General features: G+C 48.7%; 1 protein-coding gene across 1 annotated transcript in view; it reads right to left on the reverse strand.

Moving 5' to 3' along the window:
- Positions 1-2,252: 2,252 nt before the first annotated feature.
- Positions 2,253-21,676, reverse strand: part of Sack1b (scaffolding CK1 anchoring protein B) — a 46,132-nt gene continuing 26,708 nt past the window's right edge. Inside the window, exons 3-5 of the mRNA XM_090355470.1 lie at positions 9,084-9,248; positions 8,341-8,465; positions 2,253-4,353 (exon numbers count right to left, since the gene is read on the reverse strand). Coding sequence (XP_090211596.1) covers positions 2,253-4,353; positions 8,341-8,465; positions 9,084-9,248 — 2,391 coding nt within the window. The remainder of the gene's footprint in view (positions 4,354-8,340; positions 8,466-9,083; positions 9,249-21,676) is intronic.

A 21,676-nucleotide genomic window follows, 5' to 3' on the forward strand; every position in this document is an offset into this window, starting at 1 on the left:
CAATCTGGTAGCTTTTGTGAAGACTAATCTCTACAGGACTCTTAAATTGACCAAATGATAATTCATATTTTAGAATACTTCATCTGATTACAAGAAACTAGGTATCCCAAAGGTTCAAGAAAAACAATAATCTATGAACACAATTGACTTTCTTGTGATCACAGTTTTCTCTGTTTTATTTTTAAAGTAATAATTTATTTGGGAGTGTGAAAATTTTGAAGAGGTTCCCACTTATGCCTACAAAATAGGAAAAGCCTTATGCTGCAGCACTTGGGAATTTCCTGTTGTGATGGGAGCTGGAAAGCTACTTCCGTGAATGATTTTTGAATGGGTATATACTTTGAATTTCTGCATAGTTGCTGGACATATGTCTGCACTTCATACAGAGAGACAAATTACTTTCAATGTATGTTCATCAAGCAGAGGAGAAGAAAAAGCAGCAAGGTATGGTGTAGAATGGTATTAAAAATATAGATTTATGTTCAAATCCCTGCTCTAGCCACTCTGGGAAAGTTGAGCTTAGCTGGTTTTCTGTAAACGGAGCCACTTCACAGGGCCACAGTATATGTTTCCTGAGGCACAGAGCTACCACCGTGCTCCGTGCCCCACCGCATGCCAACTCACTGCCCTTGCCCTGTCTCTTGTTCTCCTTGCCATTTAAGGAGACTTTAAGGGTTGCCTTGCTTCTAGAACTGGAAGAACTCAATACCCACTACCTCTACCTCCCCTATACTTGTGTGTCTGCACCTTCATTGGTTGGTTGGTACAGAGTCAAGCAGTCAAGACTGCATGTGTCAGGAGGCGATGTCACGTGACAGCGTCTTGCAGACGACGTAGCACCATGACTTGTTAGGAAGTGGTGTGGAACATTCCCGCTGATCTGCATTAAGGGATGGAGATGGAGAGTGGAAGGCAGCTCCCGGGGCCGGCCCGGGAAGTATCACGTTCTAGATGGTTCTGAGAGGGAGAGGACTGGGCTTGTCCTTCTAGGCTTTGGGCTGAGACTGCAGCGGGGCTGGCGCCTCATTGAGAAGGGTGGTCCGCTCTGCATGGTTCCGCGGTCCTCTGCTGGCCTGCAGAGCTGCTGGGTGCTTCACAGGAAAGACAGACTGGAGGGAAATAAACAAGTCATCTTAGGGGCCTGTGAAGTGATAAGCAGGCTTTTGTTCCCTCCCCGTTCTGTTCTTCTGAAGGGACAGCAACAGCAGGAAGTGAGGAAGCTCTATTCTCCCGTTTTAAAATGTAGTTTAAAAGGAAGACGTTGGAGTGACTTTAAAATCCGTGGAGCTGACAGGTCACATCTTAGAAGGAAACAAACCATGAACCACGCCCGCGTGTCTACCACTGCCACTGGAGTCACCGCACGCCCGGGAAGGTGTGCAGACTCAGCAAGCTGATGTCAGGACGGGGGACAGCGGCTCCGCTGGACATGGAGACGGTGGTAGACATGGGGACGTTGGCGGACACAGCGTGGATGGATACGATAGCGGTGGACATGATGGTGGACATGGCATGGGTGGACACGGTGTGGGTGGACATGGCAATGGATACAGTGGTGGTGGACATGGCAGCGTTGGTGGTGGACCCGGCGGCATCGTTGGTGGACACGGTGGCGTTGGTGGACACAGTGGTGGACATGGCCCTGGTGGACACGGTGACATTGGTGGTGGACATGACCATGGTGGACATAGAGGCAGGGTGGATGTGGCGGCAGCAGCGTTGGTGGACACGGAAGCAGGGGTGGACGCAGCGGTGTTGGTGATAGACACGACCGTGGTGGACATGGGGGCAGGGTGGACACAGCGGCATTGGTGGACACAGGGATGGGGGTGGACACAGCGGCGGACACACCCGTGATGGACACGGAGGCAGGGGTGGACGGGGCAACATTGGTGGTGGACACGGAGGCAGGGTGGACGCAGTGGCGTCGGGGGTGGACACAGCGCTGATGGTGGACACAGCGGCGGCCGCGGCCGTGGCGGGCTCGGCCGGGTGGACGCAGCGGCGTCGTTGGTGAACACGGCGTCGGGGGTGGACGCGGCGTCGGGGATGGACACAGCAGCGGACACGGCCGTGGCGGGCTTGGCTGGGTGGGCGCAGCGGCGTCGTCGGGGGTGGACGCAGCGGCGGCGTCGGGGGTGGACGCGGCCGTGGCGGGCTCGGCGGGTGGACGCGGCGGCGTCGTCGGGGGTGGACGCGCCCGTGGCGGGCTCGGCGGGTCCCGCGCGCACGCAGCCCGGGCCGTGGCCGCCTCACTTGCTCTTGTTGATGAGGCTGCCGAACCTCTGCATGAAGCCCCGCAGCTTGTTCTCGCCGCCCGGCGGGAAGGGGCGGTAGGCGGCGCCGCCGTAGCCCAGCGCCGGGCTGGCCCCGCTGCCGCCGTAGCCCAGCGCGGAGGCCCGGGCCTCGGGGCGGGCGGCGCGGGGCCGGGCCGGGCTCCCGGGCGGGGGCAGGGCGCCCTCCAGCTTGCAGAAGGGCTCGAAGCGGCTGTAGACGCGCTGGCCGGCCGCCGAGCGCGAGCGCAGGAGCCCGGGCGAGGCGGCGGGGGCCTCCCGGGGGTCGCGGTACTGGATCTGCTCGGTGTTGAAGCGCGGGGCCGAGGCGTCCCCGGGCCGCTCCAGCGGCGGCCGCTCCCCGGGGCGCGGCGAGGCCGGGCCGGCGCGCACGTCCTCCAGGCTGCGCTGGACGCTGCCGCCCGCGGGCCGGGGCGGGGGCGCCGCGTCCGCCTTGGGCTCCGACTTCCGGGGGGCCGGGCCGTCGTCCGCCTCGGAGAGCAGCGTGTCGGAGCTGCTGCACAGCCGGTAGAAGGCGGGGGCCCTGGCCCGGGAGAGGCCGTCCTTCCTGTCGGGGGTCAGGCTGAGCAGCGAGCGCAGCTTCTGCGAGCCCTTCTTCAGGAAGCTGGGGGAGGCCTTGCCCTCCTTCCGGGGCGCCAGCTCGCGGCCGGGCTCCTCGCCGGGGGCGTCAAGCAGGGCGGCCATGGAGGCGGACTTGGCGGCGCGGCCGGGCGCGGGGCTGCGCGGGGCGGGGGCCGCGGCGTCGGCGCGCTCGGGGCCCGGGGCCACGCTGTGCAGGCTGCGCGAGCCGTGGAGCGGCGGCGGCGGCGCGGCGGGCGGCGCGGGCGGCCGGGCGCGGGCGCGCGTCAGCGTCCCGTACAGCGAGGGCTTGGCGGGGTCCAGGCCGGCGCGCGCGAGCTCGAAGGACGGGAAGCTGCGCCGCTTGAGCCGCTGCTCGTCCTGCGCCGTCCTCGGGGGCGCGCGGCGGTCGGGCTCCGCGTGGCCGTTGGCGCCGTGGATTGCGGGCTCCGGCGAGGCCGGGGGCGCCGGGGCCGGCGCATCCTCGGGCGGCGGCGCGGCGGCGGGGCTGTCCGGGGCTGGCCTCGAGGTGTCGCTGCCCTGGGAGCCGATGATGGTGGAGTTGGAGGAGCTGGTGGTGCAGCTGTTCACCTCCTTCTGCTCGGGCAGCGTGGGCTTGAACACGAAGGACGAGCGCAGCCGGGAGCGCGCGTACAGCGCGCCGTCGGGGCCGTCGGGGCGCTCGCCCGCCAGCGAGCCGCCGGCGTCGGGCGCGGCGTCGGCGCGGTCGTTGAGGTAGGACTCGAGCCGCCAGTTGCGCAGGAAGGTACGCGTGGTGCGCTCCAGCGTGGGCATGCGCTGCTGCAGGGAGCGCACGTGGCTGTCGGTGCCGTGGAAGGACCTGCGCACGGCCGCGTTGCGCTCGCCCAGGAGGCCGCTCTTCCGCGGCGCCAGGCGCTCGGCGAGGCTCGCGCTGGGGGCGTCGCCGTGGCCCCGGGCCGAGGACGCCACGCTGAGCGCGTCCGCCGGCCTCCGCCAGGCCGGGGGCGCGGGGAGCGCGTGCAGCGCCGCCCGGCCCGGCAGCAGGAAGGGCGGCGTCTCCGAAGGCTCCCCGGCGTAGCTGTGCCGCTTCCAGCCCTCGGCCAAGGCGCCGGGCTGGAAGGCGCGGGCGGCGGGGCTCGGCCCGTTGGTGGGCGGCAGGAAGTGCGGCCTGTAGCCGTGGTTCCGGCCGCCGTAGCTGTACTTGTCGGGCTCGAGGGGCGCGTGGAGCCCGCGGGGCTGCGGGGCGAAGCCGGCGTCCACGCGAGGCGTCCCGGCCGGCCTCCAGAGCAGGTTCCTCCGGCTGGAGAGCGAAGCCAGCGAGGAGACGGAGCGGGGGCCCAGGCCGTTCTCCCAGCGCGCGCGGCCCGGCCGGGCCCGCACCGCGCCCTCGGGGGCCAGGGCGCCGGGCACGCAGGAGCGCGCGTACAGCGTCCGGAACTCCTCGTCGAAGCTCTCCACCAGCTGCCCCGAGATGAGCTGCGCCATGCTGAGGTGAGCCTTCTCGAAGGACCACATGTAGCTGCGGGGACACAAGAGGAGAGGCGTGGCTGCGGCCCGGGCCCGCCCAGCTCACCAGGGGTCTCAGGTCACCCCCCAACCCCCACCCCCACCAACAGGAGGCTGAGATCTGAGGATCCAGGTTCAAAGCCAGCCAGGGCATGGAAATCCATGAGATTTACCTTTAATTAACCACCAAAAAACTGGAAGTGGCACTGTGGCTCAGGTGGTAGAGGTAGCCTTTTGCTGAAGAGCTCAGGGACAGCACCCAGGCCCAGAGTTCAAGCCCCACACCCGACAAAATAAAAATAAATTAGAATTTATATAGATCTGATACATGCAGAATGTTCTGCAGAAGAAGGGTGGGCACCCTTTCTCAAGTGTACAAATACTGTCTCCAAGACAGAGCGCACGTAAATCAAAAACCAAGTCTTGGGAGAAAAATATAGGAATGTTCAAGAACTAACACGCCCACTACCTGACGAATGTAACTGTAACCCCTCCATATATCACAACTAAAAAATGGGGTGGGGGAAGCAAGCCTTAATGGAAGGAAAGTCTGAAATTCTGCTTACAATGGAATGACGCTAGAAATTAGTAGCATAGGAGAAATTGGGAAACACACATATTTTTGAAAAATAAGTAAATTAAGTTTGAATGCGCAATGGATCAAAGACACAGGGGTCTTAGAAAATCCAGGGAGACACAAAAAATGGAAACCACCCCATGACAGGTTGTAGGAGGCCACTGGAGTCTGGCCACACAGGCATCCACCACTGTAATTTCCTTTTTAAATTCAAGCGCACTTGAGAGAGAGGGAAAATGGTGAACAGGATGACATGATCAAATGCAATGCACTCACAAACTAACGTGTTGACTTGAAAGCTAATAGCTACATAAATTAGTTTGAAAATGTACTTGAACATATTTTGGAGACAAGAGAGACACAGGAAATAAAACAAGGAGAGAGTGGATCTACAATTTAACCAATAAGTTAGGTACAATAGTTCATGATTTTAATCCTCACTCCCCAAGAGGCTGAGGTCAGAGGATCATAGTTCCAAGCCAGCTGGGGCAGGAAAGTCCGTGAGATTATCATCTCCCATTTACCAGCAAAAATCCAGAAGCAGAGCCTTGGAGCACATGGTAGAGCACCAGCTTTGAGTGAAAAAGCTGAGGATTGGAGCCCAGACCCTGAATACAATGCATGTGCATGCGTGCGTGCGAGCACACACACACACACACACACACACACACACACACACACACACGGGCACAGATTTAAGAGATCACTGGTTAATCCCCCCAGGAAGATGGGATGCAAGCTTTAATTCTGGTCAAGGCTGTTGGGTCCAGACTGTATATCTCAGATCATCTGACAGCAAATACGCATTTGGGGAAATCATTCATATGCTATAAAATCTCAGTAGCCAACTAGACCAAAAAAAAAAAGTAACAATGGTAATGAACCAAAGTTAAAACAGATATTAGATTTTTTATAAAAGATAAATATCTCTGTGCACTGATGGTTCACACCTTTCTAATCCTAGCTACTTAGGAGCCTGAGACCTGAGGGTTGTGATTTGCAGTAGCCACAGCAGACAAACCTCAGTGACGCTTTTCTCCTATTGACCAGCAGAAAGCCAGAAGTGGATGCCCAGCTCATATGTGAAGCACTGGCTGTGTGTGGAGAAAGCTGAAGGGGGACTTAAGGCTCTGGGTTTGTGCCCTGGTATCAGACACATACCACGTCATTCAAAAAAGAACCTCCATTGTTCACAAATGATTGATTCTGATATAGTTCCAATAAGAGAAGTCTGGATGTTTCATTGTACAAAAATGTGCTATAAATTTATATTGGGGCAAGAGGGACAGTGGATACTGATAAAAACATTATAGACTTCTTCTGTTACCACAATGAAAAGCCAGGAGGCAACAACCAACACTGGTGAGTTGAGAAAGAACAGTAGAGTCACATTATTTAACAGAATGCAAGAATGTCAGAAGAGCCAGACACAGAATTGAGTAAGTGCATGGGGAAGTCAGGACCAAGGGTGATTGTTACTATTTAATTGCTGAGCCTATATGCATATATTTACCTGTGTAAAAAACACTCATTCCTAAACACAAACTAATCTATTAGTCATGAAGCTGGGAATCTGGGACTCATGAAGTCTCAAAGAGTGGTTTAAGAAGTTCTGGATTCCATTCAGGAGGTTAAAATTCAAGTGCAAAGGTTGTACAAAATTACTGTCTAGGGGTTGCAGCACAACTCTCACATATAATTATCTTCCTGTCTGATCAGATGAGGCTCCAGGGAGGCAGTGATTTCAGTGCAGCTCTTCAAAAATCAGATGCTTATAAAAATTCCTTTCTCAGTTCAATGTGTACAAAATGCTCTACTTACTAAATACCTTCTAGATCTTCATACGCTAATGTAAGATGGGGATGTCAAATCCAAGACATTCTTTATCTGCACTGGCTGCTAGGCCTGTGTTTCCAGTGGTAAGAAGGGGTAGTTTTGTGCTGAGATTAAAAGCCCTCATCATGTGAACTGCCAAGGCTAAGTGAAGTCAAATCACAGACCCCAGGCCCCTCAGAAGTGAAGAGAAGTTAGAACCCAGCCATGCCCCAGGTATCTACCTGCAGCCCCAAGACTCAGAGGGAGCAAAGAAAGCCCCAGGCCAGCCTGTCCTCAGGGCAGAGGAAGTAGCTCAGCAGCAGAGCTGTGCTGGCCTGTGCGGTGCCCTGGGTCAGACCGCAACAGAAAAAACAAAATAACATTGTTTAATAAAATCAATTTTCCCATGAGGCAAACAACAGAAATACTAACATATGAAGTCTGTTTGCAGCCAAAAGAAAATTCACCCTCCATTACATTTACTGGTAAATGTCACCCTGGCAGGCCTGGATCACCATCTGCTTATGGATTCCTGAGGTGGGAGTCAGGAAGTCCTGCCTGGGCCGTCAAGGAGAGGCGCCCCTCCCCTTCCAGCTACCCAGATGTCTGGGAGGCCAGGTGCAATGTTTCGGGGCCCAGCAGATAACTGGGATGGACTGATGTGTTCTGTGTTCAGTTGCATTCCATTTGTTTTTGAATTACACCTGTGATCTAGGACACAGACATTTTTGTTAGTGTGATCCTTGGTTTGTTTAGTGTTGCTGCCTGTCTCTCTCTGTGCCTCCACCTAAAGTAACCGGACCACCTTCCTCACAGTTAACCCTAAAAATACCTCAGAATGCCAAGATAAAAATTGCATTTCCATTGAAAGTAATAAAGTCTAGGTAAGAAATAAAATAGAAAGCATTAATTAAGCTAAGCTTAAACAAGAAACATCATTTTATAAGTCAAATAAATGCTCCATTTTAATTAAAATTTCCTTTAAAAGCCCTCTGCATTAAGCTTGTCTGAACAAACATACACACATAAATGAGACTTTAAGAGGACTCATTAATTCCAGGCAGTAGTTGTAATTTCTGCTCTTGACGTGTTTCATTCGACATACCAAACCCTATTTACCAAAACGAATACAAAAGTTCCTGAATTTAAAGCAAATGTTAGCAGAAAATGACAGCTAAAGGAAGACAAAGCTCAAGCACCCTCAGGTGTCTAGGTCTGCCTGCCTGCCTGCCTGCCTGCCTGCCTGCCTGCCTGTCTGTCTGTCTGTCTTTCTTTCTCCTTTTCCTGGTCCTGGGGCTTGAACAGGGTCTGGGCACTGTCTCTGAGCTAGTTTGCTTAAGGCTAATCGATACTCAACCACTTTGCGCCACAGCACTTTTTTTTGTATGTGGTTAATGAGAGGTAAGAGTCTCATGAATTTCCTACTCAGGCTGACTTTGAACCTCCATTCACAAATCTCGGCCTCCTGAGTAGCTAGGAGGCATGAGGCACTGGCACCCAGCTTTCCTTTCTCGTTCTTAAGATAGGACTCAACCAATTGTATTGAAAATTTTTAATTAAAAGTTATTTAACGATGGACAATCCGGGAAACAAACCCAATGCTCTTACCTGTAAGAACCGTACAACACTTTCTGGCAGTCAACTAACAGAAATTTCTGCTCCAGTTTTCCATGGAATTTTGCCCCAGTTTTTGAAATGTAATCTTGGCCTTTGACTGTCCGCACTCGAATGTTCTAAAATTTTATGTAAATATAAAATTAAGAAAATTATATCTGGTAGGGAGATGACATCAAATGTAATATATCTGCATATATTCACAAACATATTTATCTGGACTAAACTCTTAAATCACACTAAAAATCCATGAAAAGACAATGTCAGAAAATATTTCCCCTAATTCAAATACTCAAGAAAAATAACCACTTGCACACATTTTCCTTTAGCTGAAATAGGAGATCTTTTGAACTAATGACCTACTTAGGATCCTGTCCTCAGGATCACACTGGCCTGGTGATCGAATCAGTCAACCCCGTCTTCCTTCCACTATTCAAACACCACTGTCAACACTCGGCCAAACCAATCTGACAAAGCAATGCCATGGAATCACAGTGACTAGTTGAGAAGGTTCCAAGTGACCTGGGCGGAATGGATGCTGGCCAGCAGGTCAGCTCAGAAAGCCAGGGCTAACACCTGGGGGTGGTGCGGCTGAAGCGTCACATTCTCCCCGCCCGGGCTGGCCAGCCACTGGTCATCTTGAACGCACGGTGGCCTCGGTCTATCTGAGTGCGACCTAAACTTGACTCAGACGAAAATGGCATAGAACAGTACTTGAGAAGCTAGGGAGTGCTTACCCGGAGACGCTGAACTTGGCAGCCCTGCTTCTCAGTCATCTTTAGAAAGTGACAGAAGTTGGATTCATCAAGTAAAATGTACACGGACACTCCTCGAGCCGATGCCTCCACGACTTCTTTGAAGATGTCCACGTCTGTGAATATATCCATCACCAGAGCCACGACCTGAGAAAGATGAAACATGGCACAGTTCAGATAAATGATGGCCATGGCTGCAATTGGCAAAATGGAGATGCTGGAAACTCTTGGTGATCCTTCTAGGGTCACTGAAAAGGTCGATGCAGGAGAACTGTAAATGCCCAAGGTTTCCTACACACCTTGGTGCATCTGCATCACACGACGGGCACGACACAGGAAAACTTTTTCCCCCTCTGTTTGCCCACATTATGAGATGAGACAAACTACACGTGCAGGATCCTCGCTGATCCTGGCTGACTGTTCACAAGGCTTCTGTGCATACCTTCTACACATCTGCAGCCTTCCAGCTCATAACACTAAAAAAGGGCAGGTGGAGGGATGAGATAGTTGGCACTACCAGATGTTGGATGTGGCACACAGCAAATAAAAGCAGAGGCAGTGGTCGGCTGTGGCTGTGTGGCTTCAGGGAGGGAGAATCTGTATGTCTGGCACACTTTCTAGGGCACGATTGCAAGTCCACGGCCGAACTAAGCTAAAAGCTCACAAGGAGGAAAGACGAGGAACGGGGCTTTGAGAAGATCTCTTACATTCTACTGAACTGGCCTGGAATGGAGATAGAGTGCTACTGGAAACGGAAATCAAAAGCAGAGACCAAAAAGCTCCCAAATGGGAGAAGAGAACAAGAGGGGAACGGGTGCATGACAGAACCCCAGGGCACAGCAGGGATGAATTAGAACAAGATGGAGGCACCGACAACTGACACAACACCTATCCACCCCAGGGCAATGCTGAAAACACTGAAGCAGAGTCAATGACTTTCTTCTAACTAGCCATGAGATGCATTTCAATCAAACCACATTCTAGTGATCTCTCCTATTTATTTCTTTATTACACAGGAGTTGGTAGGAGGTTCTAGAAGAGGGCCCAGTGTTTCGGTAATCATCTTCAAAGATCAAATATGTGAATGCTCTGAATCATGTCCTCAGTGAATTAGACATTCAGTCTGCATTCATAAGTGGTATGATAAAGATGGCAATGGAGATAAAGAAATTCATTTATTTATAAATTTATTTATAAAATTCACAAAATAAAACTTGATCATTTTACTTATCAAGGTGACTTTAAAATACATGTCTGGCATAGCTGGCACTAATATATTTTACTAGAAAGGATTTTTAAAGAAAAGAAACCTGGCTGTGCGAACTGATATTCCTTATTAAAGATATCTAAGGCTCCCCTTGGAGTTCACTCACTGGGTGCTTTCGAGAGGCTCACTGTGTCAGCCTCCGGAAATGAACAGAGCATATCACACGGACACACGCAGGCTTTGTTTGCAAGGGGTGCTTGGAGGCGGGCGCGCTCAGCAAAAGCAGAACAAATGACTATCTTTCTTGCACAATGGGGCCCATGGCCCAGATAATGAATTTCTAATGATCTGATTTGATGTCAACCAAGTCAGGCTGCTGCTGGAGGCCACTGCTGCCTTATAAGCTCACCCAGTGTGTGAAAAGTTCTAGAACAATCTACAGCAAGTTTCACCTGTGCCACCAAAGACAGGAGCAAGTGCACCAGCTTTCTTTTTTTTAATGGTGCATTATGTGATATTCACTAAACTGCCACAGCTACTGTAGTTGACTTAAATTCTCCTCTTGGTTTATTATTATTCCACCATTGCAATTATACAAATTAACGAACAAATGGATCTAAGAAAACATGTAGAAGGATATCACAGTCATTTGTAAGACTGGAAAGAAATCTCCGAGCATTTGGTTTTGAGGAAGGTTGCTAGTTTTTCACTTAACTCCTTCCTATGACATAAAAGTTGTCCATGGTATATATAAATTCCTCCTGGGCTAGCCTGGTCACTGGCACTCATGTGGTACTGAAACACTACAGAAGTTGCCAGTCAGTAAATACTGTTAAGCTCACAGTCCTAGCACCAGTTGAGGTCATTCAAGAAAGTGCCTAATCAGGTGTTGAGCAACTCACTATCACACTGACTCAGATCAGTCAGTCAGTCTGTCTGTCTACTCGCATGGATGTTAGGGGTGGGTGGAGAAATGTGCTGTGGAGGGTGGGGTTTCTGGGATACCCTTTTAATAGTAAATAAAGATGGCTTTTGGTTTTTATTCTTTTGTTTTAGCAATTGAATCTGGAAAACTAGCACCACAGAGACACAGAGGTAAAGATTAGAATGAAGATGATAGGAACAGTTCAACAGATGCTTCCTTGGTGAGAGCTGGAAGTTTTCAAGCACAGAAGCCACTATGTTTCCACACACAGAGTGGGGGGTCATGGAACAGTCTTCACAGAGGTCATGAAGCACCTCAAACTCCTGGTTAAAGCTGATGTGGAGCACACTATAACTTTTAAAGAAGATAATATCTGCAGAGTATTGGGTATGGTGACAGGGATACCAAAACTAGCTGTGTCCCACTGCATCATCTCACAAGCAGACGTGCGGCCTTCCAGACAATGTTGACAGTGGTGTCTGTGTCTGGAAGCAAACGGAAATCCCTGCACAAATGTGGAAGAAACTAGGGACCAGTGAGCAGAATGGAAACTTCAGGGCAGTGTTCACCTTCATGCTAATGTAGACTGGGCACATTTCCCCAGAAGCGGCTTCAGTGGGCCCTGATGCCCTGTGCTCGAGTCTTGCATGCTTTCTCCTTTGTCATCTATTAGGGTACAAAGCTATCAGCAGTTTGCTTCGGCATGCCCTAGATGCTTAATGAGATGTAGTGTACGTTGGGTTAATGTGCTAAAGTCACAACTGTCATTATCACCCTCGTAATAGAATAGTTTACCTTTTATGCTTCACTTGAAGGGATTCTGACAACCTTGCTAATGGTCTGAATAGAGACAGGAGATTTATTTCTCTCCAACAGAAGAAAAACTAGTAGGAAGTTCAAATTTAAAAAAAAATAAAGGGGTCAGGAGCATGGCCTAATGGTAGAGTGCTTGCCTAGTGTGCACAAAGCCCTGGATTCAATTCCTCAGTACCACATCTAAAGAAAAAGCCAGAAGCAATGCTATGGTTCAAGTAGTAAAGCTCCAGTCTTGAGAAAACCTAAGGACAGTACTCAGGCCCTGAGTTCAAGCCCCAGGACTGGCAAAAAAAAAATTAATTTATTAAATAATCACCAAAGGAATATATGTTTCAAAGTCTGTAAAAAGAAATCTGTCAAAAATAATGTGCTAAATTGACTTTAGAATGGCTACCTTTAGCTTTATTCAAACCAGGTAGGCAACAATAGTTGTAATGATTTATCAGCTGGTTTGCTCTTCCATAAGTGAAGTGATCTGGGAAAGTCAGATAATAAATCAATTAAACTGGAGGAGATCTTGTATGTACCAAGCTCTAAAACTGTATCTTGCAGTTGCTCTAGTTCACTCCTTATGATGTCAGTTAAACTAACTTGAGTGATAGGATCTCAAGCTTTATCATATCAGTATACCAGAAAGCCCCACTTTCATACAGCAAAATATAAGAACTGAGTTCCCTCAGACAACTTAGTATCTAATTATTAAAAACTGATTTATATCTTAAAAATAAGCTTTCTCTAGTGTAAATTATATAGGTAGGTCATGAAAATAACTGATAACATTGTTCTCCAACGACTGGGATACCATGTATATTACATATGCTTAAAACAAAATTCAGTAAGCCAGGCACTGGTGGCCCACGCCTGTAATCCTCGCTACTGAGAGGCTGAGATCTGAGGGTGGCAGTTTGAAGAGAGCCTGGGCAGGAAACTTCTTGAGCCTCATCTCCAATAAACTACTCAAAAAAGCTGGAAGTGGTGCTGTGGCTCACGGGGCAGAGCACTCAGCTCAAGCAAAAGAAGCTCAAGGACCAGGCCCAGGGTTCATCTAGATAAATAAATAGAAAACTGTAAATACAAAATGTAAATAAAACTCAGCAGAAGACGTGGCATGGACCCTCGGCCTTGCACTGTGGCAGTGTCATGAGCTGAAGGATGTACTGTGTGTTTCAGGGAAACTTGGAAGCGGCACTAAAGGAAGGATTCCCACCTCTGCACTGCATTACGTGTTCTAAACTGCTGGGTCAACAGAAAATAAATTTGCCTTCACCTTTGTCCTAGTGAAGCAAACTTTTATACTAATTCTGCAGTTAAGCATCTTGGCTTTTGGGGGGAAAACAGCTTGCATATTAATGAAGACATCTGAAAGGAATTAGGAAAGATGGACCAGAGAGGAAAAGGCCAACGTGAAACTGCACGGAGGAGCCACAGTCCTCTTTCTGATTTCAATCATTCCTTCTTAAAAACTCTCATTTCTTCATTTCTTTCACGGATAACTGTCCTAGCTTGGGCTCCAAAAACCATGATGTCAGAGGATCTGGAGACGAAATTCATGTCGAAAGATCTAGACCAGGTGGGGGTCAGAGGATCTAGACAATGTGATATCAGAGCGTCTCGACAAAGCCGCATCAGAGGATGTAGACAAAACAGAGCACGGCAAAAAGTAACCACCCAGAAGACTCCCTGCCCCCCTTGCACCACGATAATGCAGCTGTGGAAACACACCATGCACCTCGCAGAGAATGGAGAAAGCTCTGGAAGGCAGCCGAGGGATTGCCAAAGCAGACTCCATCCACCCCACCATTATAATCCCCGCCCCCATCTGCACAGCACAGTCTAGCAGCGTGGGAGGGGTCTCCTCTCCCCCCAGAAGGACGTCCGCACCACAGACAGGGTCTCCCCCCCCCCCCCCCCAGAGCTCCCTCTCTCCAGACTGGAGGAAAAAGGTGGAGTTGCACAGCCCTGGCCCATGACTCAGAAGACAAGCAACGCATGAGCTCACTCGGCCAAAGCCCCCGAGGGCCCTGGCTGTCTCCAGGGGCTGGGAAAGGGAGGGGGTGGCTGGGACATGCTGACCCAGGAGTCCAGCCAGGTGTCAGCTGTGGCAAGCCGCAGCCAGACAGGGTGGGAGCATGGGATCTGTCACTCTGAGAGGATGGATGGAGGTGGCAAGAGAGCTGGAGGTGGCGAGAGAGCGCTCCACACTTTAGACTGCGAGAATAAAGAACGTGTGAAGTGTCCACCATAATGAGGTAACAAGTGCAAGGGAAATGGTGTCTAATCTGAAAGCACAACGTGTACAGGTTCAAAGCACTTCGCCTGGTACCCCACTGACAGGTACATTTTTGTGCTTTGTACGCTTCAGTTAAATACGTTTGATTTTTAGATTAAAAAGTGAAAATGGCTCCTGTGTCATTACAGAATGAGAAATGATGCTCTTTTTAGAAGTGCCGCTACCAGAGATCAGGACCACGTCTTAGTCAAATTCTAGCAATATCCTTTTCCATTTTCAACAAATCTACGGTTGAAAATCAAGTCTACATTTATTCAGAGGTAATGATAGACCCAGTAAGAAGCACGACATACCTATCATTCTTCAAAGACAACGTGTGTGCCTTACAGCTTTGAGATGGGAAGACCTGTAGATTCAGGCAGGAGATAAGTAGTATTGCCTCATGAAGAATGAATGTGTGAATCTGGATGCCATGTTTACGTGTGACTTCTTAAATGGCCTTTTTACTCTGATGAAAAAAGTTTCCAAACCTATAGAAAAGCTGAAAATGAATCAGGCCAATGGTCGGTTTTAATTATGCTCAAATTTTCTAATATTTGATTTAATTTTTGCAGGTATAAACTGTGTGGCTTGCAATCAAAACTTAGGCTAAGATCAATACGATAGTCTGTGGTTGTCAACCAATGCTGAGAGGGTGCAGGAAGGGTACTTGAGGACACATGCTGAGAGGGTGCAGGAAGGGTACTTGAGGACACATGCTGAAAACACCAGAGACATTCATTAAAACAACAAACATTTTGCTCCTTAATTTCCTAATAGCTTGCTACGAACCTTTCAATTTTGCATCTAATTGTATGGGTAATTGGTTATTTTCACTGGTGATATTTAAAAGAAAACTTATCACAGAGAAAATGAATATATTATAGTAGTCATTATTTTAAATCATTGCTTTGAATGAATTTTCATCAATCATTAGAAAAGCAAGGAAGTAAAATAAGAAACAACAAATTATTTCAAATAAGGGAAGAAGCCAAGAGGGAGAGGTTTGAAGTGGAGTTATTTTTAAAAAACAAAACATTTCAGGGCTACATGAAGACATTCAATGTTAAAAACAAATCCTCTGAGTTAGACCGATGCATATTCAATTGTTAGACCCCTGTGTTATGTAGCTTGTCCTCTATCTAACTTTACAAAACCCAAGCGCACTGACTCGGTTCAACCTAGTTTCAGAGCAGACTGGACAACAGATGACCCGTGATAATAAATTGCTATTGGGATGCAACACTGGCACGGCGGCGTCTGCATCCACAGAGCATGCACACTTTCCCAGCAGGGCGCATCAGAGGGCACCGGGATGCCGAGAGCAGCTGTCTGACTGACATCCACGTCCTCGGCATCAGGGCATCCCTCTCCACCCAGGTCGGTAGGAAGAGGGAGGACTACCTTCTGAGCTCTGGAACACACAGTCCTCATCAGAGAAGTCTGCAAGAAAGACCAGCCACAGCAGTGTGGACACGACCCACATACGTGTGCAGACGTGTCAGCAGCTAAACCAGGGCCCCCATCCCCAAGAGAGAGTGGACACGCAAAGTCATGAACTTGATCTTCTGGTAACATCGGCCAGGCCAGGTGCACTTGGCTTAATAACAGCGTCTGAACGAGTTATTTAGATTTAATGCCCCCCCCCAAGTGCACAGGAGCTGCACATCTGAACTAGAAAAAGAAAGCCGAGGCAGCTGCATAGCAGTGCTCTCTTGAGTTGGCCAAGCCCTCAGAATGGCTCTGCACAGCGGATCTCTGCTGTCAGCTTGGCCATTGTGAATGTTCGAAGCCACCTTTTCTGTCTGAATTCTAAGGATCTGAAGCCTGAGCACTATAGAAGAACTAAGGTCAACTTTTCCTGAGACGCCTTCAGAGGGAGGTGGACATTCTCCTCTGCGCCAGAACCATTCACAGGCCTGCAACAGCTCTCCTGGGACCCTTCATTGACACAAAGCCCCATCTGCTAGGAGCAAAGGCTGGAGGGAACCTGCACACAGAGTGGGAGCAGGGCAGGGCGGGAGCCAGCCTGCAAACCTGTGGGAAGATCTACAACACTGCGCTGGGAAGGGGGTCGGGTAAGAGCTGGAAAGCACCAGGAAGGCTCGGGGTACACCCAGCCCTGTGCCCTTTGGGGCACACTCAGTGTGCCTCACAGGATCTCCCGGCCCAAGGTCCTGGAGGAGTGGAACTCTGTGGAGGCAGAATCAGCAGGAAGGCCAGAAAGATTCCGATACAGATGTAGCCCAGAGAATAGAGGCTCACCCTTCCAGCCCCGGCCAAGGGCACACTGCAAACAAAAGGCTTCAGAGCTGGAAACTGCAAAGCCGAGGAATGAGGCAATTAGAAGAATACAGGTGAATACGCATGGAAGCTGCAAACAATGAGGAGTCCTCTGTGGTGGGGTGACAAGAAACCCAGACATGGGCGGGAAGGGCTGGAGCGCCCAAAGGAGACCTGACAAGGCTGGCCTGCTGACTGCAGTCAGGAGGACAGAGGACACCAGGCTGGGCTCTCCAGGGCCTCGAGGCCTCTACTGCAGGATACGAGCAAACCCACAATTCAAGAACATTTTCATATTCACATACAAGGAAAGACGCCCGACCAGGTGAAAATGTCATAGTGAAGACACATTTCTCCCTTCTTTGTTTGGGTTTGCAGGCACAGGGGAAAGGGCGGTTAGACATCAAAAGATGGGGGACGAGAAGCCACGCTGGACAGTAGAAGATTGATGCTGAGTGAACGCAGGCTGCAGTGAGCATGGAAGAGATGGTGCAAATTGAAGCCAGGGAAAACAGTGATTACAGGGATGGTTTGGAAGTATGAGGTGAGACACAGAAGGACAGATTTGCCATCCTTGCTTTTGAGAGAACACATCCTTTACTCAGGAAGTACTCACTTCACTCAACCTCAACTATAAATAATGAATTAAATTTGGCATTAAAGTAAATCTAGCTGGGCCCTGGTGGCTCATGCCTATAATCCTCCCTACTCGGGTTTAAAGAGTCCAGGAAACTCTTTTCTACATTGAACCATCAGAAAACTGGACGTGGAGCTGAGACTCAATGAGCAAAAGAGTTCTGGGACATTATCCAGGCCCTGAGTTCAAGCCCCATGACTGACCAAAATAAATGAATAAAAAGTGACATGAAAACTATAAATCCTATTTCTTTTAGTACTTTTTACTTGAATGGAAACGTAATATTAAAGGGGTTTATTAAGGTCCTGAAATATTAAGGTAGCAATTAGTGTGATACATTTCTATACCTGTTCTCAATTGTCAATTTACATGTGTACTTAACCACTCTTCCTCTTTCCTTTCCTGAATAAGCACTAGCCTTTGTAAGGTATTATTTTTCATTTTACAAGTGTCTTCAAAACTAAGAAATATGGGAAATGATTTTCAGGACACCGTCAAGCTACATGGAACAACTATAAGACTATTAACTATTAAGACTATTGTATAAGACTATTAACTGAATAATATTCCCTCATACATATCCCAGGTCTCTTAGTCATTTTGAGTACTAATAAGAGTTACTATGTACAAATACACAATAAAAAAAACACAAGACACAGAAAATTATTTTCCCCAGAGCTGAAAAAGGCAGATTCTGTATCTTATGATTAAAATCTCCCTGTTAAATCTTAAATGTCTTCTGCTAGGAAAATCATAAATATTATTTACTTACTTTCCTACAGGTTCACAAAAAGGAACTTGATGTCCTGGAGGAAGGTATTATTTTTGTTTGCTGCATATTTTAGAGGTAAAAATTGATGTATTCAAAATGAGACTGCCCCTGGCAAAGGTTGAAACACCATATTTATGTCAACAATTTGTGAGACTACACTGTGAAATCAAAGAAATTACACATCTTTGGGTATCCCCCTTTCCTGGATAGTCTAAGTGGGTATATTACTTGAATCTGGAATAGGTTCCAAATAAATCCATTCTGAGGCAGAGAATCAAGCTCTCTAGCCAGCAGAAATGGAGAAGTGCAGGCTTATGATTACAGAAGAGAATGAGATCAGTAGAATAAAACAGAGGAGAAACTCTAAGCTTTCTCGGAGCAACTCATTAAATTTGGTTACTGTACCAAAACTGTAAAATGGCATTTTAGAACCCTCTTAAATTTCAATAATTTCTGAAGGCCAATAGCCCCATCTTTCATACATGAGGACACAAATAACACTGTGAAGGCACCTCCTTCTCACAAGCAAAACCCAAGTCAGAAATTCAGTTTGGTCAAGCAGGGTATTTCTTCTGAGATAACTTTAATATGCCTGTGGTTGAAGTAACTTGAGAATTTGCATTTGGAAACAAATCAAATAGCCTAAGAAAATCACACACATGGGTATTGAAATCTTTATGTAAGTCACAGTAGGAGAAAAACTTGTCTAAATGATTAGAATATAGAACAGTTCAATTAGACACCTAACCTTTGGCCTTGATTACTAAGCTGCTCAAATGCTCCATGAGCCTGCGAGTAGGTAAGAGGCTCAGTCCTCAGGCAGAAAGGAGGAAAGAGCCATGCAGAATTCACTGCTCAGTTATCACCTGATAAAAGGTACCACTGTCGATAACATGTACCTCAAAACTAAATTACTTACTGTGCATGAGCACCTGAAACTCTCTGACTTCATTCCTTAAGATAACTTTGGCAGTTAGGGCATTTCCTAGCATTCTGAAATCTGGATTAATAATAAAATAAGCAAACGGTAACATTCTTAAGGCATGAAAAAAATATCTGTCTATCACACACAGGAACAAAGAAAGAGAAAAAGGAGGAGAGCAAAACAGAAAGAAAGATCATCTGCAATTCTCCTGTGCATTATAGAGCAAGGCAGGAAAAAGTACTAATTTCACAACCAAGAACATGCTTCTTGGTTGTTGTTTTTCCTTTCATTGAGGCATATGGACACCTTTTTTTTAAAACAAAGCATTTGCCTGATGGCTTTGTGACAGAGTGTTTTCCTCACTGCAGATTATTGTATTGCTACATTCTCCAAAGAGACAGCATGGAGAATGTTACCTGCACATAGGAAGAGTCCAGAACGGAGAACTAACTTGGTGAGGGTATTATAAGTTTTCAGTACTGAGACATGTGTGAAAAGGTGACACAAGTGCCAGCACTATGAAAGGAATCAGCGAGAGAGCCAGCACTCCAGCAGGAAGAACAAACAACCAGACAAACGTGAAAATAGCCTCTCTCCACTCTCCCTCCGGTGGCGCCCTGGTGAGGATGGGCTGGTGTGGTGTGGCGGCAGTGGACAGAACAGGCGTGTTCCACACTCGTGCATGGCGGATTGTTACAGCAGGTGGACAGAGTACCGGATATGAAAACTATGAGCTGGGATAGAAGACAGAATGATTAAGTCAGATGCAGAGCTACAACGAAAGAATCCTTGGGTTTTGGTTTTTGACACATAATTATTCTTGCTTGCAAGTTTGAAATGCTTCCTTTTTTGTTGCTTTGTTTTGTTTTGCTAGTGTGGAGAAGTGCCTGTGGATGGGAGGCAGGGTGTTACATAGTGCATATCACAAATTATGCTTTATGTAGGCAAGGCAAACCCAAGAATGATCGCCTAATCCCTTAGCATTCTTACAGAGGAAATGCCTGGGGAAAGGAGTTGCAGGAGATTACTAGGTATTGCCCTTTACAAGTCTAATGGAAAGCCTTCCTAATTTCCATTTTACCCATGTATGCCATTCATGTCGTGTTTCACAAGTCAGAATCCACGTCTTCTACCGCTCATTTTTGTTTCGGGAATATGTTGGCCATGTTGCCTGCCAGAACACCTGTCTCACTGCATGGTAAACACGCACACGCACACGGGGACCTACGAGGGAGCCGGGACAGGAATGGGGGTGTCACCCTGGACTGCCGGGAGCTGGAGAACGGGTTGTCAGCCCATCCCTGGGACACCAACACATCCCCGGACAGGGCTGTTCCCTAGAAACCGCACTCCGTCCATGTGGAGGAGCGGAACCCTTGGCACGGCTTCCTAACTCTCCTACGCCCTGGCTCAGGGGTTATTTTCCCCACAGGATCATTTTCTCAAACAGCTGGGCATTGAACTTGCTGACTTGCAATTGCTCCACTTGCCTGCTCAGCTGGTTTTATATGGCCTGAGCCATGCGTCCAGCTTGGCTTTTTGCTGGTTTTAGTTTGGAGATGGCAGTGTCACAGATTCCCGGGGCTGGTGGCTCCGTATCTCCGCTTCTAGAGTAGCGAGGGTTACAGCAGGGCTGCCGGCAAACAGCTCAGACGATGTTCAAGGCTTGGTCGTCAGTGATGTGGAAACAGACACTTGGGATTCGGCTGACAGCGCTCAAATCTCTTCACATCTTGAAATCCCATTTTGGTTTTTAACCAGAAAAGTGAATAAAGCCGAGGTCATAATAGCTCGTCCTGTACCTGAAAGGTCCGCAGCAATGCTCTGAAGCACATGACACCCCACATCTAGCGCCCATTGGAAGCTACACAGCAGAGCAGAGGTTCAAAGCCAGGCAGTCTGGCTCGGATCTTCACTCCCCTCCACTACCCCCGCTGCATTCCTGCTCTCTGGAAGTGCTGTATAAAAACATGGTACCAACTGGGCACCGTGGCTCGCAGCTGTCAGCCCAGCCACTCAGGAGTCTGAGATGTGGAGGACTACCTCAAAGCCAGCCCAAGCAGAAGAGTCCATCACACTCCATCTCCAAAACAGCAAAAACCTAGGCCGCAAGCGTGGCTCACAGGGTACAGCGTCAGCTGAGCAGGAGAACAGAGAAAAACAAGTACAAGATCAGAGGTGTGGCTGTCAGTTCTGAACTGTGTGGGCCAAGCAAAAGTATCTTTATTTGAGTTCTGGATTTGAAGGGCCTGTTGTTTTTCCTACCATGCCATCCACAGATCTGAACGGTTTTTTTTTTTTTTTTTTTTTTTTTTTTTTTTGCCAGTCCTGGGCTTAAGCTCAGGGCCTGAGCACTGTCCTTGGATTTTTCTCAAGGCTAGAGCTCTACCATGTGAGCCTTAGCACCACTTCTGGCTTTTTCTAAGTATGTGGTACTAAGGACTCGAACCCAGGTCTTCGTGCATGCTAGGCAAGCACTCTACCACTAGGCCAAATTCCCGGCCCCCTGAACGGGTTTTATATGCTACCCCATAACACACAATAATGTGACCTCAAACACCAGATGGCTGAGGACAAATCCCTGTAGAGTCCCTCTCGTAGGTTCCCTGGGACGATCCATATTCTTAATTAAAATCTCCTCTAGTGTGTTTTCTCAAATGTCAGCCACCCGCGTGGACTGGATTGTATTTGTACATTCTGTCCAGCGTGTGTGCACCTTTCTCCGGCAAAAGACGGACACT

Source organism: Megascapheus bottae, chromosome 22 (assembly GCF_031878675.1).
Source record: "Megascapheus bottae isolate mThoBot1 chromosome 22, mThoBot2.hap1, whole genome shotgun sequence".
Classification (NCBI taxonomy): Eukaryota; Metazoa; Chordata; class Mammalia; order Rodentia; family Geomyidae; genus Megascapheus; species Megascapheus bottae.